The sequence below is a fragment of the Gorilla gorilla genome, chromosome 7 (genome assembly GCF_029281585.2).
Source record: "Gorilla gorilla gorilla isolate KB3781 chromosome 7, NHGRI_mGorGor1-v2.1_pri, whole genome shotgun sequence".
In the NCBI taxonomy this organism is placed as follows: Eukaryota; Metazoa; Chordata; class Mammalia; order Primates; family Hominidae; genus Gorilla; species Gorilla gorilla.
The window spans coordinates 52,740,349-52,762,559 of NC_073231.2; the positions used below are offsets into that span (position 1 = coordinate 52,740,349).

General features: G+C 42.3%; 1 protein-coding gene across 1 annotated transcript in view; it reads left to right on the top strand.

Annotated features, from left to right (window-relative positions):
• The window catches only part of CPA6 (carboxypeptidase A6), a 320,694-nt gene that overhangs the window by 100,400 nt on the left and 198,083 nt on the right, over positions 1-22,211 (top strand). Inside the window, exon 2 of the mRNA XM_004047127.5 lies at positions 21,258-21,333. Coding sequence (XP_004047175.2) covers positions 21,258-21,333 — 76 coding nt within the window. The remainder of the gene's footprint in view (positions 1-21,257; positions 21,334-22,211) is intronic.

Consider the following 22,211-nt stretch of genomic DNA (forward strand, 5'->3'; position numbering starts at 1 on the left):
ATTTATACTTTTCTGTTTAATACACAGCCCCTTCACAACCCTTTTCCTTCTTAAATTGAATTCTAGGATATGCCAGTAGATAAGATACAAAGCTCTGTCCTGCATTTGTTGCCTAAATGAAATTCATGCCGTGATCTTCAACATTTTTTTACCGATTCTCTCATTCACTCTTAAGGGACTCACCTTCAGGAGCAATGCATTTTGTTGTTAATAGGTGACAGAAAAAGTGAGGTTGTTAGATATAAATTATCAAGTCCCACTCCTCTCAACATGATATATTTGAATATAGACTTTCCCATCCTATTTTTAATACCATACTTAACCTTACGATCTGATGTGATATATGATACAATATGATGTGATGGCAGAGGAAGACATGAAGTCCTACCTCAGGTTGCGGTGCCTCATTTAATTATCGCTTTTTTTGATACCCCTGAGAATTTTTCACCCTCAGAGCAAGGCACTACAGTAATATATAGGATAGAGGAAAGTTTTGCCTTTATTCTGAAAAGTATTAGGGGTGTGATTGTGAAGGATAAGGGTAGGATCGTAGAAGTAGAGTAACAAAACCTCACCTATAGGTGCATTCTGAGACACATGTGTTTTAGGCAAGAGTACATATGAATGCTAAAGAACTGGAAATTCACTGCCTTGAAAAGATCAGTTTCCTTATTCCCCTCGGAAAGTCTCCACATACCCCAAGGGGTGTGAGTACCACAGCTCAATGACAGCTGGGCCAAGAAGTCTGGTTCCTTTTGGCCCTTGCTGCTGTTAGGGCCATGTGGTATTGCTCCTGACATGTGCAAGCCAAAAAGAGTCTGTCCCCTTCTTCACTGCTCATCAATCTGGGAAAATACTACTCCCAAATCCTAAAAGTCCCCACAGTCTGCAATCCCTCTTCAAGTTCCGGTGCACAGAACTGAATGTATATCTAGCAGCGAGAACATGCTCGTAAGACCTCTGCCTGTACAAAAAGTCTGTAATTTGCCTCTATTCACACAGAACCCAGGACTTCACATGTTAGAGTTACCATACTTTTGGGGTTATGCAAGCTCACACACACCCTGCTATTTTACCCAGGGCATCCCTGCAAGCCAAGACAGCCATAATGGCCGGGCATGGTGGCTCACGCCTGTAATCCCAGCACTTTGGGAAGCCGAGGAGGGCGGATCACGAGGTCAGGAGATCGAGACCATCCTGGCTAACATGGTGAAACCCCGTCTCTACTAAAAATACAAAACATTAGCCAGGCATGGTGGCGGGCACCTGTAGTCCCAGCTGCTCGGGAGGCTGAGGCAGGAGAATGGCGTGAACCCGGGAGGCGGAGCTTGCAGTGAGCCGAAATGGCGCCACTGCACTCCAGCTTGGGTGACAGAGCGAGACTCTGTCTCAAAAAAAAAAAAAAAAGACAGCAATAATGAAATTAGTTTAGAATGGCAACCATGCGGTCTTTAAGGTACTGCCAACCCCCCTCAATCTGCATTGTGATATGAAGAGTGGAAGATGTCTCTTTTCCTCCGTTGCTCAACCAAGTCTCATTTTCTTTCTCAGGATAAGTGTTAATTCTTTCAGTGTAGTAAACCCACGTTGTTATAACAAGCCAGTGTCTATTTTTTTCTATGTGATCTATAGACATCCCTACCTCAGAATCACCTGGGATGCTTATCAGACCTACTGAATTCAAATTTATGGGATGGGGCCTGAGAATCTACATTTTCTACCAGTACTAGGTCAGTCTTTCTCTTTGATGAAATATCATATGTAAATAAGTACATATGAATATATATGCAAGTTTTAACAAATAATTATACAACAAACACCTATATGTCCACCACTCAGCTAAAAATGTGAAACATTGCCAAGGTATTTGAATCCTCCCATGTGTACTTCCTTCTTAATCACATCTCTCTTTCCCTCTCCCCTTCCTTCTGAGGTTACCAGTAGCCTTGTTTTTATTGCTCAGTTGATTTAAAAAAAACTACCGTATATACTTGTATCCCTAAATTCTTATAGTCACTTCTGAACCCCATAAAAATGTAATTACACATTATGTATTCCTCTGTGACTTATTTTAATCATCAGTTGGATGGTTACAAGATTCATCCTTGTTGATATATGATATCTGTGGTTCATCTATTTTCACTGCTATATAGTATTCCATTTTTTGGAGAGGTATAGTTTAGTTTTCTACTGTTGATAGAAGTTTGGGTTGTTTCTAGTTTAGTTTTGTGATTATGACACAAAGCTGCTATTCCTATATGACTCTCCTACCTCTTGGTGCTGTGGAAATTCCATTGAGAAACTGGTAGTGGTGAAATGATGTCTCCTGTGGTTTTAATTTGCATCTTCCTGCTTATTAAGGATGATATGCATCTATTCATATTTTTGTTCATTTGCTTCCTGTTAATTTCATGTTGATATATTTTGTACATTTTTTAGGTAGTGCATCTTTTTCATATTGATACTAATCTTCTGCTTATATGTTTTAAATATCTCCTCTCTTTGGCTTGCCTTTTGACTTTATGGAATATTTTCATGAAAAGTTCCTAATTTTAATATAATTGAATTAATCTTTATGATTTTTCCATCTTGTTTTATAAATACTACCCTATCCCAGGGTCATAAAGATAATTTATGTTTTCTTCTTAATCTTTTAAGGTTTTGCCTTTCAGTTGAATTCTTAATCCATTTTGACTTGGAGTGTGTGTGTGTGTGTGTGTGTGTGTGTGTGTGTGTGTGTGTGTGTTTGTGTGTGATAAAGGCCCAAGTTAATTATTTTCCCACATGGATAAGTAGTTGTTCCAGTTCTATTTATGAAAGAGTTCGTCCTTTCCCTGCTGATCTGCCATACTACCCCTGTCATGGATCATGTTTCTCTATACATAAGGATCTGCTTCTGATATATTGGACTACCCTCATGCCAATTCCACAGTCCTAATTACTATAACTTCATACTAAGTCTTTATATTTGGTAGGACAAGAATTGCTCATCTTCTTCACAAGTGCGTTGCCTGTTTCTTATTCTTTGTTCTTCTATTATGGTTTCGATTCAGCTTGTCCAATTCCACCAAAAAAAGTTGAAATTTTGTTTGGAATTGCATAGAATCTATAGATAAATTTGAGGAAAACTGACATCCTTACAGTATTGTTTTCTAATATGTGAATATGGTGTTTCTCTGTTTACATCCCCTTTAATGTCTTTTAATCAATTTTTTTTTTGAGATGGAGTCATGCTCTGTTGCCCAGGCTGGAGTGCAGTGGCATGATCTCAGCTCACTGCAACCTCTGCCTCCCAGGTTCACTTGATTCTCCTGCCTCAGCCTCCCAAATAGCTGGGATTACAGGCGCCCGCCACCATACCCAGCTAATTCTTGTATTTTTAGTACAGTTGGGGTTTCACCATGTTGGCCAGACTGGTCTCAAGCTCCTGACCTCAGGTGATCTGCCTGCCTCAGCCTCCCAAAGTGCTGGGATTACAGGTGTGAGCCACCATGCCCGACCTAATGTCCTTTAATCAAATTTTATAATTTCCTCCCTAAATAACTTGTATATCTTTTGTTATATGAATTGCTAGGTACCTTACATTTTAGAGAACTGTATATTTGTATGTAATCTCTGTATGTTGCTAATGTATAGAAATTCAAATGATGTAAATTTTAATTACATATTACTTTGCCATGCTAATTCTCTCACTAGTTTTATAACTGTTACTTTTTTTTTTAAGTTTGCTATGTGGTTAATTGTATCATCTATGAAAACTGGCAGTTTTGTTCCTTCTTTCCAGTTCCACTAGTTTTTATGTTTTGTTCTTACTTACACTAATTCTATTGAATACAAATGATGGTCATAGCATCCTTTTCTTATTCTTGACTTTGAAGAAAAGTGTTGAGTACTTTGCTGCTGAACATGATGTTTGCAGATTAGAAACAGAATAGACTCTCTCCAGCTTACACGACACTTCGCTCTTTTTTAGCTTATACCTTTGTTACACTCCGTACTGCACTTTCAATAATTTTTAAAGCTATACTTTCTGGTTCACTAATCCTTGTCTGGGTACATCTAATCTGCTATTTAACCTGTCCATCAAGTTTCTAGTTTTATTTATTACATAATTTAATTCTAGAAATTTAGTCTGGTCATTTTATAGTTCCTTGATTATTAGTAATATTTTGGATCCCCTCCTTCATTTCCTAAGAATATTACATGATATATTTATACTCCACCTCAGGGTGTTTGTTAGCTATGGCCCACAGGCCAAGGCCAGCCCAACCAAATCCAATCCAACCTGTTTTTCAAACAATGTTTTATTAAAACCCAGACAAAGCTGTCTGTTTAATTTTATCTTGGTAGGTTCACTCTGTAGTGGCAGAATTTAGTAGTAGTGATGGCAGCGGCAGGCTATCTGGAGCATCTGCTGCCATCATGCCGGCTGCAGCAGAAAGACATGAGTGGTGGCAGCAGGAGCAGCTGCACAAGCAGCAGTGGCAGCGGTGGGTCCCCTGTACCCCATGTCCCTGAGGCAGCCAACTGCATGACCCGCAGCCTTGCATGGCTGGGCAGGACGTGCTCCCAGGCCCAGAGCCTCTGTCGTTGCCTCAACCTCACTCCCTGCCGCATCCCGGGAGTCCATGAGCACTGTGCTGAAGGCACAGCCAGAATTCACAGGGCTGGCCCCAGGAGTGTCGGGTTCACTCGTCTGGGGTTGGCCAGGGGCTGCCACTGCTGCTGCTGGGGAAAATGCAGAGAGGAGGTAGGGCTGGGACTGCACACTCCACAGAGTGGGCAGGAGCTGGGGACAAGTGGGAGCCCAGGACAAGCTGCAGGGCCGCCCCTTTCAAGTTGGTGGGGCAGGAGCTCCCCAGGCGCAACTATAGCTGCCCAAGCTGAGGCTGAGACCCAGGCACCCCTGCGCTCTTGGGAGCCAGGAACAGGCAGGACCCCTACCCTCCCAGGCACAGCAACAGTCGCCCAACCCACAGGTGCAGACCCAGGCATCTCTACACTCCTGGGGGCCTGCTCCTGCTGTCTGACTTCTCCCCACTGTTAGTTCTTGCTCCAATCATGGAGCAAAGTTGAGGCTGAACCCAGGCAATTTTGAAACCCGGCCAGATGTGTGCACACTCGGGGCAGCGCTAACACGCCAGCTCCCTGCCACCTCGACCCCCTCTGGATTTTGGGCACCAACAAGCACTGGAGGGAGGCCAAAGGGGTACTGAAGGCAGCTGGATGCTGGCCTGCAGGCACCCCTCGGCACAAATAGCCTGGGTGCCATGAATGGCAGCAGGAGGCAGACAGGCTCCTGGGCAGAAGGGGGCAGGTCCCTGGTGAAGCCCCACCTCCAAGCTGGGGGGAGCCAAAGCCTGGGGGCCAGGCTCCCAGTCCCACAGACCAGAGTGGGAACTTGTGGTGCCTTTTCCACATCCACCCATGGCTGCCCATGGACCAACTGGCACATACTTCCTCCCCTCTGAGGCCCATAGAAGCCCCAGACTCAAGGAGATGGATGGGACGACCAGCTACAGAGAGAAGCTACCCACCCCAGGGTCTCCTCTCTGCTGAGAGCTGAAGAGACAGGATGACCGGCTGCAGAGAGTAGCTACCCTCTCTGCTGAGAGCTGAACACTTGTCAGGACACCCTGGCTATAGAAAGGAACTACCCACTATAGGTCTCCTCTGAGCTATTCTATCACTCAATAAAGCTCCTCTTCGTCTTACTCACCCTACACTTGTCTGCCTACCTCATTCTTCCTGGACACAGGACAAGAACTCAGGACCTGCCAAATGGTGGGGCTAAAAGAACTGTAACACAAATAGGGCTGAAACATACCCCTTGCCCACCACGTTGTGGGTGACAAGAAAGGAGAGAAGAGCTGCAGCCCTTCAGGGAGCCCAGACCTAGGGGCTCCCCAAGCCAGGGCTGTGATACCTTCTTTAGGGCTCTGCAGTTCCTGGCATCCCAAGCTTCCGGGCACCACACCATGTTCCCTGGTGTCAGCTGTGGAAGCTGCTTATGGTACACCTTGTCAAGCCACAGCCTTGTAGGGAGCTGGTGCCCATACCAGCATCTGCAGCTGCCTGGCCCACCGCAGTCTGTGTGCCTAGCTGTGTGCAGTAGCTGGACCCCACATTCACGCACATACCCCTTGTAGCTCCATGTCGGGCTCACCCTTGGCAGGCATGGGATCCAGGCCAGTAGCGGGAGCTGAGCACAGCCTGCCAGAGTGAGAGGACAGAAGGAGCCCAGCAGGCCAAAGCAAAACTCAGGCAAAGGCACCATTGGCCACAGAGGTTTCCAGCTGGTGAAGCAACACCCCAAGAATCCCATAACAGTAGCAATAGAGACTGTATAGCCAGCAAACCTAAAATATTTACCATGGGGCTCTTTACAGAAAAACTTTCCAATCCCTGCACTATCTGACAATTTCAACATCAGTTGGCCCTATAGGCCTAATTCTGCTCTTTGTTGTTTCTACTGGCTTTTGCTCTTGTTGGCTTATTTTCTGATGTGCTTTATAACTTTTGATAGTGAGCTCCTATTTGTTGGAACTTTATGGGAGTACTTTGAGACCTGGTTTTAAGATAGATTCCTCCAGAAATGATCTGCATTTGTTTTGGGACCCTAGGGGCAGGGCACATCACAGGCTAAGGTCCCCCAGGAAAGACTCTGAAAAAGAGGCTTGCATGGAGTCACTTTATTAGGGAGTACTCTCACAAACAACATCTGCAAGGAAATGAAAGAAGCTGAGGACAGAGGGAGATTTGAACTGAAATGTCATCTCAACAGTTTTCATGGGAAACTCTAAAGGACCATGGATTGGTCCTTCAGTAATGCCTCAAATTGAGGAAAGGGGACCAGGCCTTTGCACCTCAGCATACGCTGCCCCTAGGGGAGTGGTCTTCCTCTTAGATGAAGCACTTCCCTTCAGCCAAAAGCAATTGCTTAAGAAGAACTCAGCTGTGAGCCATCAGCAGGCAATACTTTGCAGCCAGGACAATGAAGACCTCTGTTCTGCGGGGGTGGTTTGAGCAGCACACCACAGTGAGGACTACAGGGAACTTCTAACCAGATGACTGCTTTAGCACAAATTCTTAGTTTGGAGGTTTTGGACCATATCAATTTAAATTTTACTAGGTTTATTAGGTTGATTTTTTAGGTTGAATTTCATTCCTAATCCTGCTGGAGGGCTAGCTATGGTTTTAAATTCTCACTATTGACTATAGTTTTCCTACCTAGAGCCAAGTTCAAGACAAACAAGTTTTCCTCCTTTCTCCTGTCACAAGGCATTTTTTTCTAGTCATCTTTTCACTAAGGTTTTCTCTTTAAGGCTTTACATGGGAGTCTGTGGTCTGAATTCCCACCTTGCTCAAACTCTAGGGCATCCTTGGGCTACCAAGGTGCTCCTCAGTCAGGATAACCACTGGCCCCAGTGTTAGCTTCACTCATTGTGTTGGGCATCTTAGAATTTCTCTTACTGTATTGCCACTCTTGTATATTAAGTGATATACCACATACACAAACACACATGCATGCATGCACACACACACACACACACAAAATTTCTAGCATTACTAAGGGCTTTCTTCTGGAAGGATATTTCAGGGTATTGAGCCCAACAAATTATGCTGGCAGATAAATTCCTAGGTGAATCTTACATGTGCTCTAATTTCAAAACCACTAAACTAATGTATTGCTGATGGCCATCAATCTACCGAGCCCCCAAATCTTCTTAGGTTTTAAGTATCAAATCTTTTCATATGTTTTTCTCTGATCACTGCAGCTAAACCTTTTTACTACATATTTTCTATGTAGTTTATGAAACAGTTGCCACGTTACCTTATAATAATAAGGTATTATTTGTCTCATGTACCTAACTAGATTATACATCTTTGAAAAATTTTCCCCTATGCTTTGTAACTCCTTTCCCTTTTCCTCACACCAGAAACTTGCATGGAATAATTTGCTACGTGGATAAATATTGAATAAATAGTTTGTTCTCCACTGTGGAAACATTTTTCTCAGACTGAGTCCCATCCCTAAATACAACAAGAAAGAACTAAATTGAAGTGTGATACAATGATTTCACACAATATATAGCAAGTCCTTGAGACATAGTGAAGATAATATCTTATTATAAGAAATTAATTTCATGACATTATTACATGTTATTGCTTTTTCTCCTCTCTGATTTATGCTAATGGGAGAAGAAATTCTCAAAGCATATAATGGAAGCCCATTTCAGGCATTTAAAAGATGATGTGGTTTACAAAAAGCCAATTTCAATTCAACTCAGCAAATATTTATTGATCAACCATTACATATGAGCTACGGTGAGAAAATTTCTGTTATAAAGTGAAGTCCAGCTGTGAGGTTTCTGAAGACTATGTGTTTTTCTTTTCTCTGCTGTTAAATTAACTGCAACAACCACCACCAAAAATAAAGTCATTACTTCTGCCTAACTTTAATCCAAGAGTGAAGTCTAAATCTTCATGTCCTAAGCAAACTGCCACAGGGAGATTCTTCATGTTCCAAGCCCTTTATATTGCAACTATAAACCATAACCAAAGAAGGAAGAATCCATTTAGCTCTCTAGAGCATGTTCTGCCAAGTTGTCTCTTATTTATTGCTTTTTAATGAAATTTTTCATGTGCATCAAAACATAATCTTTCAACAAAGGAAATGCAGCTCTGAGACCCAAGCACTTTATAATAGAGAATCTGCATGTGAACATTAATTTTTCTAGGCGGAATTACCTAATGGATTTCTTTGTGCTCGGGGATGACATTTTTTTTAAGTAAGTGAACATCCTATTATTAACTTTTCCACAGGATACAAGCTTTCATAAAGTTCAGCAAATATTTTAAACTGTCCTATTTTCCTTGAGAATATGAGATGAGCCTTAGTTATGGAGTACCCTAAATCTTTCCTTCTGAAAACACACGGTTTTTTAAGCTGCCATCAAAATTAAAGAGAGGTTTTAGCGAGAGGGACTTGGGGAGTAAATAAAGAGTGCCAATATGTATATTCTCACCTGTGAAGACTGATTTAACAGTGAATTTAATTATTCCATTGGTTTCTCTTATTCCTCTAAAAATATCCAAAGTAAACTTACTGTTTTACAGGGTGCTTTTGGTTACAAGCAAGAAAAAACCTGACTCAAACTGCCCTACATAATTTTAAAATGTATTATACAACAGGAAGTCCAGCAGCAGAACAAGCTTAAAAGTTGGTTGATTCAACAAGATCATTGCAGACACAGATTCATTTTGTCTCTCTACTCAAGAGTCCACAGTGAGCTTGGGGTGAATCTGCCTCATAATTATAGGCTGCCAATGGCATGCAGAATTGCATATTTGCTTGTTTACATTCAACAAGAGAGAGAATCCTTCCACCCCCTTTGAATAATCCTTCCCTTAAATCTGACTGGGCTAATTTATACCACACATCTACCCCCAAACCAACAACAGTTGCTAAGGGATATCCAAGCTCTGAGTGGCTAATCGGGACTCAGTTCTGATATGGGGATAGGGTGAATATCTGAGCAGAATCAAAGTCCTTTTAGGGTTTCAGACAGGAAAATAGATTTGGAGGAGCAGCAAAAAACATCACTGCAGTCATCTACTCTGGTCCCTTGTGAAGGGCAACATTAGAAATCCTTTACTACATCTAGGTAAGTTTGGTCTTTGGAAGTATTGACAAATTGAACATGTGTGGCTTATACCAATAGAGAAATAGAGAAAACATCTCTACAGGACTTTCTCTGACATTATTTTTTTCTTTTTCTTTTGAGTTTCACTCTTTGTTGCCCAGGCTGGAGTGCAGTGGCATGATCTTGGCTCACTGCAACCTCCACCTCCCAGGTTCAAGTGATTCTTCTGCCTCAGCCTCCCAAGTAGCTGGGATTACAGGCATGCACCACCATGCCCAGCTAATTTTGTATTTTTAGTAGAGATGGGGTTTCACCATGTTGGTCAGGCTGGTCTCAAACTCCTGACCTCAGGTGATCCCCCCTCCTTGGCCTCCCAAAGTGCTGGGATTACAGGCATGAGCCACCATGCCCAGCCCCTTTTTCTTTTATATAAAGTGTTCCGTATCCCCAGTTACCATTGTAGAAAATGAGACCATCCAATATGTGAATTTCTCAGATGCCAAAGAGCTGCCTGAGCAGAGAGAAAATAGTAAATCCCAAATTAAGGCGCTGATCAGAGATTAGGTTCAAATATCCATGCAAAGGGCAAGAAAAAATGCCAGCAGCAACAATAAAAAGGTTGAATGTATCTGGAATCAAATTGTGTCATGTTTTTTGTGGTGTTCACAGTGGAGCAAACTTGGAAAAGCATCTTATCAGTGCTTTAAGTTCTAGGCTGGGTGCAATGGCTCATGCCTGTAAACCCAACACTTTAAGAGGCCGAGGTGGAAGGATCAGTTGAGCGCAGGAGTTAGAGAACAGCCTGGGCAACAAAGGAAGACCCTGTCTACAAAATTTTTTTTAAAAAATAGCAGGGCATAGTGGTTCACACCTGTTGTTCTAGCTACCTGGGAGGCTGAGACAGGAGGATGCTTGAGCCTGAGAGGTTGAGGCTGCAGTGAGTCATGATGGTACCACTGTACTCCAGCCTGGGCAACAGAGTGAGACCATTTCTAAAAAAAGAACTAGAAGAATATTTTCCTGTAAAAGTAATGACACTAGCTACTATGTATTGACAGACTATAAATTAGGTATTTCCCAGACGATATCTCACAGGGATTGTGACTATAAACTCATCACCAGCAGGAACTGCTGTCTCCTGGCATCTACCACTGTGCCTGGAACATAATGTAACCTTCATAAATGTGCTGGATGAAATAATTTTCACAAAAAAATATGCAATGGTACATTGGTCCTTCCCCTCAATTTAAGGGTTAGGACTCATTGGCTCTAAGTGTTTAAGCATTTTGGCCAAGGGCACACACCAAGTGGTGGAGCCCAGATTGTAATCTAACCTTACTCTTTCTCCCCGCAAAGTGAAGAAGGAAGTGGATCCTACAAAATAAATCCAGTGTGGCTTACGCCTGTAATCCCAGCACTTCGGGAGGATAAGGCGGGCGGATCACAAGGTCAGGAGATGGAGACCATCCTGGCTAACACGGTGAAACCCCGTCTCCACTAAAAATACAAAAAATTAGCCGGGCGTGGTAGCGGGCGCCTGTAGTCCCAGCTACTCGGGAGGCTGAGGCAGGAGAATGGCGAGAACCCGGGAGGCGGAGCTTGTAGTGAGCCGAGATAGTGCCACTGCACTCCAGCCTGGGCGACAGAGCGAGACTCCGTCTCAAAAATAAATAAATAAATAAATAATAATAAATAATAATAATAATAATAATTAAATCCAGTGACTTGGAGAAAGGAATGAAAAAAATGAAATATCTGAAGTTTAAGTGTTTTTAACACTAGTGGATTAGGAAAAACACCCTAATGATGTCATTTTAATTCAATTCCGTCTTTGAAGACCCTATCTTCAAATGCAGTCACATTCTTGGATTGAGGGAGTTAGGACTTCGACATATGAACTTCAAGGGGAAACAATTCACGTATCCGCACTTAGACACAATATGCAACAAAAATTCCAGATGATTTTAACAAAACATGGAGCAAAGAAGAAGGAAAACATTTGGGGGGAGAAGGATAGAGAAAAAAAGATTCTTAAGGTCTTATCTTGTTCAAGGGGACAAATTACAGAGACATTCTAGACATGAAGAAAACGGTGTCTCAAAGTATGTTTGTAAAATACGAAAAAAATCACTAATACACAGAAGGTGCATAACTTGCAAACCACTAGATAAGAAAAATCTGACGAAGAAAATTGATTTTTTTTTTTTTTTTTTTTTTTTTTGAGACAGAGTCTTGCTCTGTCGCCCAGGCTGGAGTGCAATGGCGCGATCTCTGCTCACTGCAAGCTCTGCCTCCCGGGTTCTCGCCATTCTCCTGCCTCAGCCTCCCGAGTAGCTGGGACTACAGGCGCCCGCCACCACGCCCGGCTAATTTTTTGTATTTTTAATAGAGACGGGGTTTCACCATGTTAGCCATGATGGTCTCGATCTCCTGACCTCCTGATCCACCTGCCTTGGCCTCCCAAAGTGCTGGGATTACAGACGTGAGCCAACGCGCCCGGCCCAGAAAATTGATTAATCCAAGAAAGAGGAAGAAAAGGGCAATAAGAACCTACAACAAACAAAAACTAAAAATTATAAGAATAAAGTCACATATGTTATGTATTACAATTAATGTGAATAAGTGAAATTTCCAGTTAAAAATGCCAGGCAAACAAAAAGAAAGCAGGAGTGGCAATCCTATGGGGAAAAAATGGAATTTAGGATAAAGAGCATAAAATAAAACAAGAGTTTTTCTAAGGAAACTTTATAGGAGTAAAAGTTTTATTCTGTCCAGAAGATGTAGTAGTCTTGAGCTTATATACAGTTACACACATCAAAATATATGAATCAAAAGTTTTTATATTCAAAAGTAAATTGACAAATCCAAAATTATAGTACGTATATTGAGTAAAATTGGCTCAAATTGTCAAATTCAGCAGAAAAATAAGGACAGAGAAAATGAAAATCATATAATCAATATGCTTAATAGGTATATATAGACCTTTTTACATACGAAAGATACTCTTTTCAAATATCTGTGCACTATTTCTAGAACTTGAATACATATTAGGTCATAAATACCAGTGCAATGAAGTCTACAAAGTAGATATCATATGGGCCTTCTCTTACTTCAAAATAATAAAACAGTAACAAAAATAATTCTTCCCACCCAAAATACATCTCAGTGCTTGATATATTTTTTAACATTCTTCAAAATAGCTCTTTAGTAAAGAACAACTAAAAACTCAATTGTCAACTATTAGATCTGAACATCAATGAGAACAACACATATTAAAACATGAGGCTTGGTACAGTGGCTCATACCTATAAGCCCAGCACTTTGGGAAGCCAAGGTAGGAGGATTACTTGAGTCCAGGAGTTCGAGAGTAGCCTGGGCAACATATTGAGATCCCATCTCTACAAAAAAATTTTTTTTAATTAGCTGGGCCTGGTGGCACACACCTGTAGTCCCAGCTACTCAGGAGGCTGAGGTGGGAGGATCTATTGAGTCCAGGAGTTTGAGAGTAGCCTGGGCAACATAGTAAGACCCCATTTCTTTAAAAAAAGTTTTTAATTAGCTGGGCAGGGTAGCGCTCACCTGTAGTCTCAGCTACTTGGAAGGCTGAGGTAGGAGGATCACTTGAGCTCACAAGTTCGAGGTTACAGTGAGCTGTGATCATGCCACTGCACTCCAGCCTGCATGACAGAGCAAGACTGTCTCTGAGAAAACACACACACACAGCATCATTTTTTAAAGGTTTACAAAAAGTTTAAAAAAAATGCTTCCTTATGAATATAGTTATAAAACTCTGAAATAAAATATTAATGTGTCCAGAATTGGTGGGTTCTTGGTCTCACTGACTTCAAGAATGAAGCCACGGACCCTCACAGAGAGTGTTACAGTTCTTAAAGGTGGTGTGTCTGGAGTTGTTCCTTCTGATGTTCGGACATGTTCAGAGGTTCTTCCTTCTGATGGGTTCGTGGTTTCGCTGGCTTCAGGAGTAAAGCTGCAGACCTTCGCGGTGAGTGTTACAGCTCTTAAGGCGGCGCGTCTGGAGTTGTTCATTCCTCCCAGTGGGTTCATGGACTCGCTGGCCACAGGAGTGAAGCTGCAGACCTTCGCAGTGAGTGTTACAGCTCATAAAGGCAGTGGAGACCCAAAGAGTGAGCACCAGCAAGTGTTATTGCAAACAGCAAAAGAACAAAGCTTAGACATGGTGGAAGAGAACCCTAGTGGGTTGCCACTGTTGGCTCGCAGCCTGTTTTTATTCCCTTATCTGGCCCCGCCCACATCCTGCTGATTGGTCCATTTTACAGAGAGCTGATTGGTCCATTTTACAGAGAGCTGATTGGTCCATTTTGACGGTGCTGATTGGTGCATTTATGAACCTTGAGCTAGACACAAAAGTTCTCTAAGTCCCCACTAGATTAGCTAGACACAGAGCACTGATTGGTGCATTTACAAATCTTGAGCTAGACACACGGTGCTGATTGGTGCGTTTACAATCCTTGAGCTAGACACAGAGTGCTGATTGGTGCATTTACAATCCTCTAGCTAGACATAAAAGTCCTCCAAGTCCCCACCAGATTAGCTAGATACAGAGTGCTGATTGGTGCATCCAAAAACCCAGAGGTAGACACAGAGTGCTGATTGGCGCATATGCAATCCTCCAGCTAGACATAAAAGTTCTCCAAGTCCCCACCCAACTCAGGAGCCCAGCTGGCTTTGCCTAGTAGATCCCACGCCGGGGCCGTGGGCGGAGCTGCCCGCCAGTTCTGCACCATGCGCCCGCACTCCTCAGCCCTTGGGTCGTCGATGGGACCAGGCGCTGTGGAGCAGGGGGCCGCGCATGTTGGGGAGGCTTGGGCCACGCAGGAGTAGGGGAGTGGGGCTCAGTCATGGCGGGCTGCAGGTCCCAAGCCCTGCCCCTCGGGGAGGCAGCTGAGGCCTGGCAAGAATTCAAGCATGGCACCAGTGGGCCGGCACTGCTGGGGGACCCGGTGCACCCTCCGCAGCTGCTGGCCCAGGTGGTAAGCCTCTCACTGCCCTGGGCTGGCAGCGCCAGCTGGCTGCTCAAAGTGCAGGGCCGCCGAGCCTGCGGCCACCCGGAACTCGCACTGGCCCACTAGCACCATGTGCAGCCCTGGTTCCTGCCCGTGCCTCTCCCTCCACACATCCCCTCAAGCAGAGGGAGCCAGCTCCGGCCTCGGCCAGCCCAAAGAGTGGCTTCCACAGAGCAGCAGCGGGCTGAAGGGCTCCTCAAGCATGGCCAGAGTGGGTGCTGAGGCGGAGGAGGCACCGAGAGGGAGCAAGGGCTGCCAGCACACTGTCACCTCTCATTAGCATATAAAATCCAGCCATTTCTTTAAAAGGTGGTACAGCAGGTCCTAGAATAACATTGTTTTTCATTCAACATCATTTTGCTATAACTTTGACAATAAAAAAAAAATCAATTCCCACCAGGGCCACTGTCTGTGAGGAGTTGGCCTGTTCTCCCCATGTCTGTGTGGGTTTTCTTTAGGTACTCAGTTTCCCCCCACATCCCAAAGCTGCACCTGTTAGGTTCATCAGCATGTCTACGTGGTCCCAGGCTGAGTGAGCATGGGTGTGTGAGTGCACCCTGCAATGGATGGCATCCTATCCAGAGTCAGTTTCCACTTTGTGTCCTGAGCTGCAGGGACAAGCTCCGGCCACTCATGACCCTGAACTAGAATAAGTGGGTTGGAAAATGAATTAAGGAATGAACACAAATTATTATTATTATTATTATTATTATTATTTTAATTGAGACAGATTCTCACTCTGTCACCCAGACTGGAGTGCGGTGGTGCAATCTCGGCTCACTACAAGTTCTGCCTCCCAGGTTCACACCATTCTCCTGCCTCAGCCTCCCGAGTAGCTGGTGCTATAGACGTCTGCCACTACGCCCAGCTAATTTTTGTATTTTTAGTAGAGACAGAGTTTCACAGTGTTAGCCAAGATGGTCTCGATCTCCTGACCTCGTGATCCACCTGCCTTGGCCTCCCAAAGTACTGGGATTACAGGTGTGAGCCACCACGCCCAGCCAGGAACGAATAGAAAGTATTGTAAAATAAAAACTCATAGGCAAAATCATACAAAGGCATGACAATAAATCATGCAGTACAAAAGCCCTCAGCAAACCCACTATATTTGTTATTGTTTGTTTGAACTGCATGTTGGGAAGAGGTGTTCATATTTTAGCTTTGCAAACATCTATTCCTTGATTTAACCCACCACTACAACAACCACTATCCCTCACAGATTCACCAGAAATTGAGTACATAATCTTACTTGTCTTTATTAATTTTTCTTAAATGTATATATCGTTCACATTTATTTCAATGTTTAATATTAGAAGTACTTTGGGTCTTTTTTTTTTTTTTTTTTTTGAGACAGGGTCTCATTTTGTCACCCAGGCTGGACAAAATGCCTTGATCATAGCTCACTGCAGCCTCCAGCTCCTTAGCCTGAGTGATCCTCCTGCCTCAGCCTCCCAGGTAGCTGGGACTATATGTATGTGCCACAATGCCCAGCTATTTTTTTATTTATTTACTTATTTTTGCGGAGACAGGGTCTCACTATGTTGTCCAGGTTGGTCTCAAACTTCTGGCCTCAAGCTATTCTCCTACCTCAGCCTCCCAAGTCCTGGAATTGCAGGTATGAGTCACCACACCCAGCTATGGGTCTTTATTTAGAAATTTGGTGATTTTTTTGTTTGTTTTTTGGGGTTTTTTTTTTGTTGGTTTGTTTCGAGATGGAGTCTCACTCTGTCGTCAGGCTGGAGTGCAGTGGCATGATCTCGGCTCACTGCAACTTCTGCCTGCCAGGTTCAAGCGATTCTCCTGCCTTAGCCTCCAGAGTAGCTGGGACCACAGGCATGTGTCACCACACCCAGATAATTTTTGTATTTTTAGTAGAGATGGGGTTTTGCCATGTTGGCCAGGATTGTCTCAATCTCTTGATCTTGTGATCCACCTGCCTCGGCCTCCCAAAGTGCTGGTATTACAGGCATGAGCCACTGCACACGGCCTGGTGATTTTTTCATGACCAGAAATATGCCCATAGGAACTTAACTTGCTTCTATCAGTTAGTTTATGGTAAAATCGGTTTTGTTATACACTGTTTCACGTAAAGTCACAATTTCCAAGAACTTATCATTGATGTTAATCAAGAACTTACTATATTTTAAAACCAACATATGAAGTAAAAGATAAAAGCAAATTAGTGTTAATGAATGCTGTAAAACAAACACTGCGTGTATGTGTATTAATGCAGAAAAGAGTTCAGAGTGATACCCAAGAAACTGTTAACAGTGGCTACAAAGGGAAGATAGAAGGCTTGGAGTTGGAAGAGAACTTTATCATTTCATATGCTCTGTAATATTTTAATTTTTACAAGTGTAGGTTCATAAATTCTGTAACGTACAAAGAAGTTTAGGATTTCCTAATGGAATCAGTTGTGAAAGGTCATGCCAGGAGCCACAAGGAAACATCTGAAGCTTCGCATCTCTGTCTTTCAACAGGACTTTCGGGTTGCCTGGAGGACAGAGATACTCTTCCTTAGCTGCTGCACAGTCAAGGCACAGAAGAATGGCAATCAATATGGGAGGTGTCAAACCCAGGCAACACAGTCTTAGAACTTTTTTTTTTTTTTGTAAGACGGAGTCTCGCTCTGTCGCCCAGGCTGGAGTGCAGTGGCTCAATCTCGGCTCACTGCAATCTCCACCTCCCAGGTTCAAGCCATTCTCCTGCCTCAGCCTCCTAAGTAGCTGGGACTACAGGCACATGCCACCACGCCCAGCTAATTTTTGTATTTTTAGTAGAGATGGGTTTTCACCATGTTGGAAGGCAGCTGGGAGATCATCCCTCACTCCTCCAGTGAAGAAACTGAGACCCAGACATAATATAGAGTTGGAGATCGTGTTCCCTTTCTGAATTTTCTGTAGGTGCATACATGCTCAGAAGGCATTCGGTAATACTTTTTGAACTGATTACATTTATTTACTATTGTCTTATTCATGTGGTTGGTACTGTACAGCAGGATTATTAGTCAAACTCACAACCAAACTCAATGTGGGCTTTATAGCTACATAACCTCATTTGTCTTGTAGGGCAAAGGAACAAAATGTAAGCATATCATGGATTAATAAGTGTTAGTAATTCCTGGGAGACTAATCTGGGATGTCCTGCTTCCTCTATAAGACATCCTTAAGCTAAAATTAAAAATGCTTATGCTGTCTTTCTTTGGACAACTTTATATAGGCTAAGTTAGAAATATGTGTGCATACGAGCAGCTGTTTGCCCAGTAGTCTTTCTAACCTCAACCCATATTCAATTCTTTGATTCCCTCATCTTAACCCCAAAGGGTAGCCAAAGGGTCTTAAGTTGATGTTACCACCTAACAGTTAAAAAATAAAAATAAAAAAAAAAAACCTGATAAGTTATAAGGAAAAGCCTCTAAGCTCACCTCCTCTGATAGTTTTGCATGGTTAGTTTTTCTAAGTTCCAGTAGACTACCTGAAACTTCCCTGTTTCTAGCACCAAATTACTCACCACTTCAAAAAACACTAGCTATCAGATTTAGGGAGAGTAAGCTTTTTGTTTGGTGAAACAAACAGGGCATTTGGGGGTCATGTGGTTTTCACATGCTGAGTAAAGAGTTCTTGTTGGGCTTTGGTTACCCGTCATTCCATCAATATAATTTACTGGTTCACAAAAGATTATGACATTTCATGGGTCTTTCTACATTGCCTTCCTTATTCTCTGTCCTTTGATAAGTTATCAAACAGTAATAAATTCATTTCTAAAGTCACACCTGAGAATTTCTAAAGGCTGGGATGAAGTGAACTTTTTGTAACAAAAATGAGAAAACTGGATTTGAGCAATCACTTTCAGGGTTAAATAATCCCAAGGGTAGTTTCTTTGTATCCTGTACTTATTTGCAGAAGAGGAACTGATTGCCAGGTTGAATTATCCATCTTTAAAAAAAAAAAAAGTTATTCTCATGGCTGTAAAACAGCTACAGATTGCTTTTCTTGCACTCTTGAGGAGCTGACAAGGCCCCAGATGGAGGTGTTTTTCAGCAAGCTGTCAAGTGATCCATCCATCAAAAACAGCCATATCATCCAGCCGAGCTTGCTTTCTCTGCCAAGAATTGTATTGGGTCAGATGAGAAAGGCCAGAGTATGATGAATCCAGGAAAAACACAGGTCAGAGAAATGTATATCAGAAAAGAGAAGAGATGTGGTTACATTTAAATTCCAAAGGTTATATTTAGATTTGTTTTACAGTGACCTGATAATTTTTTCCCGGTACTTTCTTTTATTCTTTCCAGAAATATGAACTTTGTGACATTGATACTGAGAGGTGGTTTGTATGATTTTGAGGAAATCAAAGCTGTAAAGTTCTGTTAGAGTAGCAGTCCATAAAACACAGTAATTTATTATCAGCAAGCCAAGGGCCTTTTTATTCATAGGCCTAAAGGAGCTATTACAGGATCATTTGAAATAATAAAGCTATCATGATTGGAAATAAACACAAAGCCCTAAAAAATCATTGCCCAGCAAGTCCAGAAGTATCTCTAGGGATCTGATGCCCTCCATATTAGCCTTACTTCATCTTGGAAACTGCTATCCATCTGTATTAGCCCACTCTCACACCACTATAAAGAAATACCTGAGACTGGGTAATTTATGAAGAAAATAGATTTAATCAACTCACAGTTCCACAGGCTTAACAGAACGCATGCCTGGCAGGCCTCAGGAAACTTACAATCATAGCAGAAGGGGAAGCAGGGACCTCCACATGCTGGCAGGAGAAAGAGGGAGCAAAGAAGGAGGTGACATACACTTTTAAACCATCATATCTTGTGAGAAATCACTCACTATCACGAGAACAACAAGGGGAAAATATGTCCCCATGAACCAATCACCTTCCACCAAGCCCCTCCTCCAATTTGACATGAGATTTGGGTGGGGACACAATCCAAATCATATCATCGTCTAAGAAGTAAAATGACAGAAAATCATGCAAATTCCATTCTTATTCCTGGTGCACCTTTGGGGTTGGAGAGACAAGTTGTAGGTGAGATAGTAGAGTTTTTGTTTTCTGCTTTATATTCTATTAATAATATTCTACCTTATCTTTAATCATTGTAAAATGCCATAGAGAGTTATGAAAAATATTAATTCCTACTGTGCTTTATTTACTTAGTTTTTCCTTTATATTTCATCTGGAAGCCAATTACTCTCAGCAATCTCCTTTATGCCAATCCATTAATATTTAATAAGCATCTACTCTATGCAAAAGACATTGAATAGTTGTGATTATTATGTGCTAGAGCTGTGCTTCCCAACCTGTCGTCATCATGACACACCTAAAAATTGATACACTACTTTTCTGGCACACCTGGGAGACAAGGCCCCCAAAGAGAAACTTTCTGACAGACACAGCAACGCCTTAAGTCATCTTAGGTAATTCAGGACCTTTACAGAAAGAACCTTATATCGTGTTCAAATATAATTTCAACTGTGGTAAAACATTTGTGGTTGTGAAACTGACCCAGTAGTCCTATAGAGATTTTTTTTGATAAACACAGGTGGATTCTTCTGGTCTTAAAGATTGAAACTTATATTTGTTTTATCTGAGTTCCTTCCTCAGAAAGTGACCTTCAGGCCTATCAAAAAGTATCAAAGAACTGAAACTCACCAGATCACATCCTGACAGTGAGATGCAAGACCCCTCATTCATTATGATTGCTTTCTTGCTCCTCCCTAGTTTCTGCTTTGTACACATTGTTACATTTCTTCCCTGCTATACACACCTGTAGTTTTTGTCCATCAGGGAGATGGATTTGAGACTGAGCTCCCATCTCCCTGGCTGCAGCACCTGATTAAAGCCTTCTTTCTTGGTAATAATCATCTTCTCAGTGATTGCTTTATGTGCAGAAAGCAGCAGGACCTAGACCAAACCCCTGGTGTTTTGGTAACAGTTGTAAACATTGATTTTTAATTTGTATCACTAAAAAATTTACAGCCATCAGTGTCTAACGCTGACAGCCCTCTTGTTTGGCCCCACAAGCCAGGTGGGAAGCTCTGTACCAGAGAAATGAGATGCCCCGTAGAGATGGGCTTCTCCTTACTGTTCTCCATGTGGGAAGAATTCAAACCAGAAGCTTTCCCTAGTGTGTGGATTTCACATCCTCTCACTGAAAGTCACATTCCTTTTCAGCATTATGTTTAAAAAAAGAATGACTTTTCTTTCTTCTGTCATCAGAAATTTTCCTTCTTGGTATCTGCTCTGAGCAGCTCATGAAAGTTCCTGTCCCTCGTTGCCACTCTTCTTGTGTTTTTGGCCTTTTTCTGCATTTATAACATTAAATGTGAGTTTGTAATCTTCAAAAGCTGATGAAACACCAAATAGCTTTAAGACAAGAAGAAAAGAACAATGCAATCAGAGAATAAATTGGATAAAATACTTACTGGGCCAGTGAAAAGTTTCACTGTTTTTCTTCTTAAATGCAGAGACAGTTTTTTAAGAGGTAAGAAAGAGATGACTAATATCTTTATTTTCGAAAAGTAATTATCATCTTTCTTTTCTTATCTTGTAGTGATAAAGTGATAAGATTTATTCCCAAAACTGAAGAGGAAGCATATGCACTGAAGAAAATATCCTATCAACTTAAGGTAATAGAGCATCTACACACTTATGGTGGAATTGTGCTTGTGGAGTGTTTACAGGGATTTGCTGACTGGAGTTGAATAATTGGAATTTATTAGCCAAGAAAGTAAAGGCTAAGGAGATAACTTGAAAGAGCTTTTATTTTATTTTATTTTATTTTGTTTTATTTTATTTTATTTTATTTTATTTGAGACAAAGTCTCACTCTGTTGTCCAAGCTGAGGTGCAGTGGTGCGATCTTGGCTCACTGCAGCCTCCACCTCCCGGGTTCAAGCAATTCTCCTGCCTCTTAGTAGAGACGGGGTTTCACTATGCTGGCCAGGCTGGTCTCGAACTCCTGACCTCATGATCCACCCACCTCAGCCTCTCAAAGTGCTGGCATTACAGGCATGAGCCACCGCACCCAGCCGAAAGAGCTTTTAAAGGATATTTAAGGCTACTCAAAAATTTTCTGGCTGTGTGCAGTGGCTCATGCCTGTAGTCTCAGCACTTTGGGAGACTAAGGCAGGCAGATCACTTGAGCCCAGGAGTTCAAGGCCAGCCTGGGCAACATGGTGAAACCCCATCTCTACAAAAAAATATAAAAATTTAACCAGGTGTGGTGTCACATGCCTGTAGTCCCAGCTACTAGAGAGCCTGAGATGGGAGCGTCAGTTAAACCTGGGAAGTTGCAGTGAGGTCTAGTATCTCTTTTTTTGAGACAGGGTCTTGCTCTGTCGCCACTGCTCTCTAGCCTGGGCAAAAGAGCGAAACCCTGTCTCAAGAAAAAAAAAAAAAAGAAAATTTTCTATCTGACACATTATATATTTACTACCCATCTCCAAGGTAGAATGTAAATTTCATGAGAGAGTTTATCTATTTTTTGTTCATTGCTGTATTTCTAG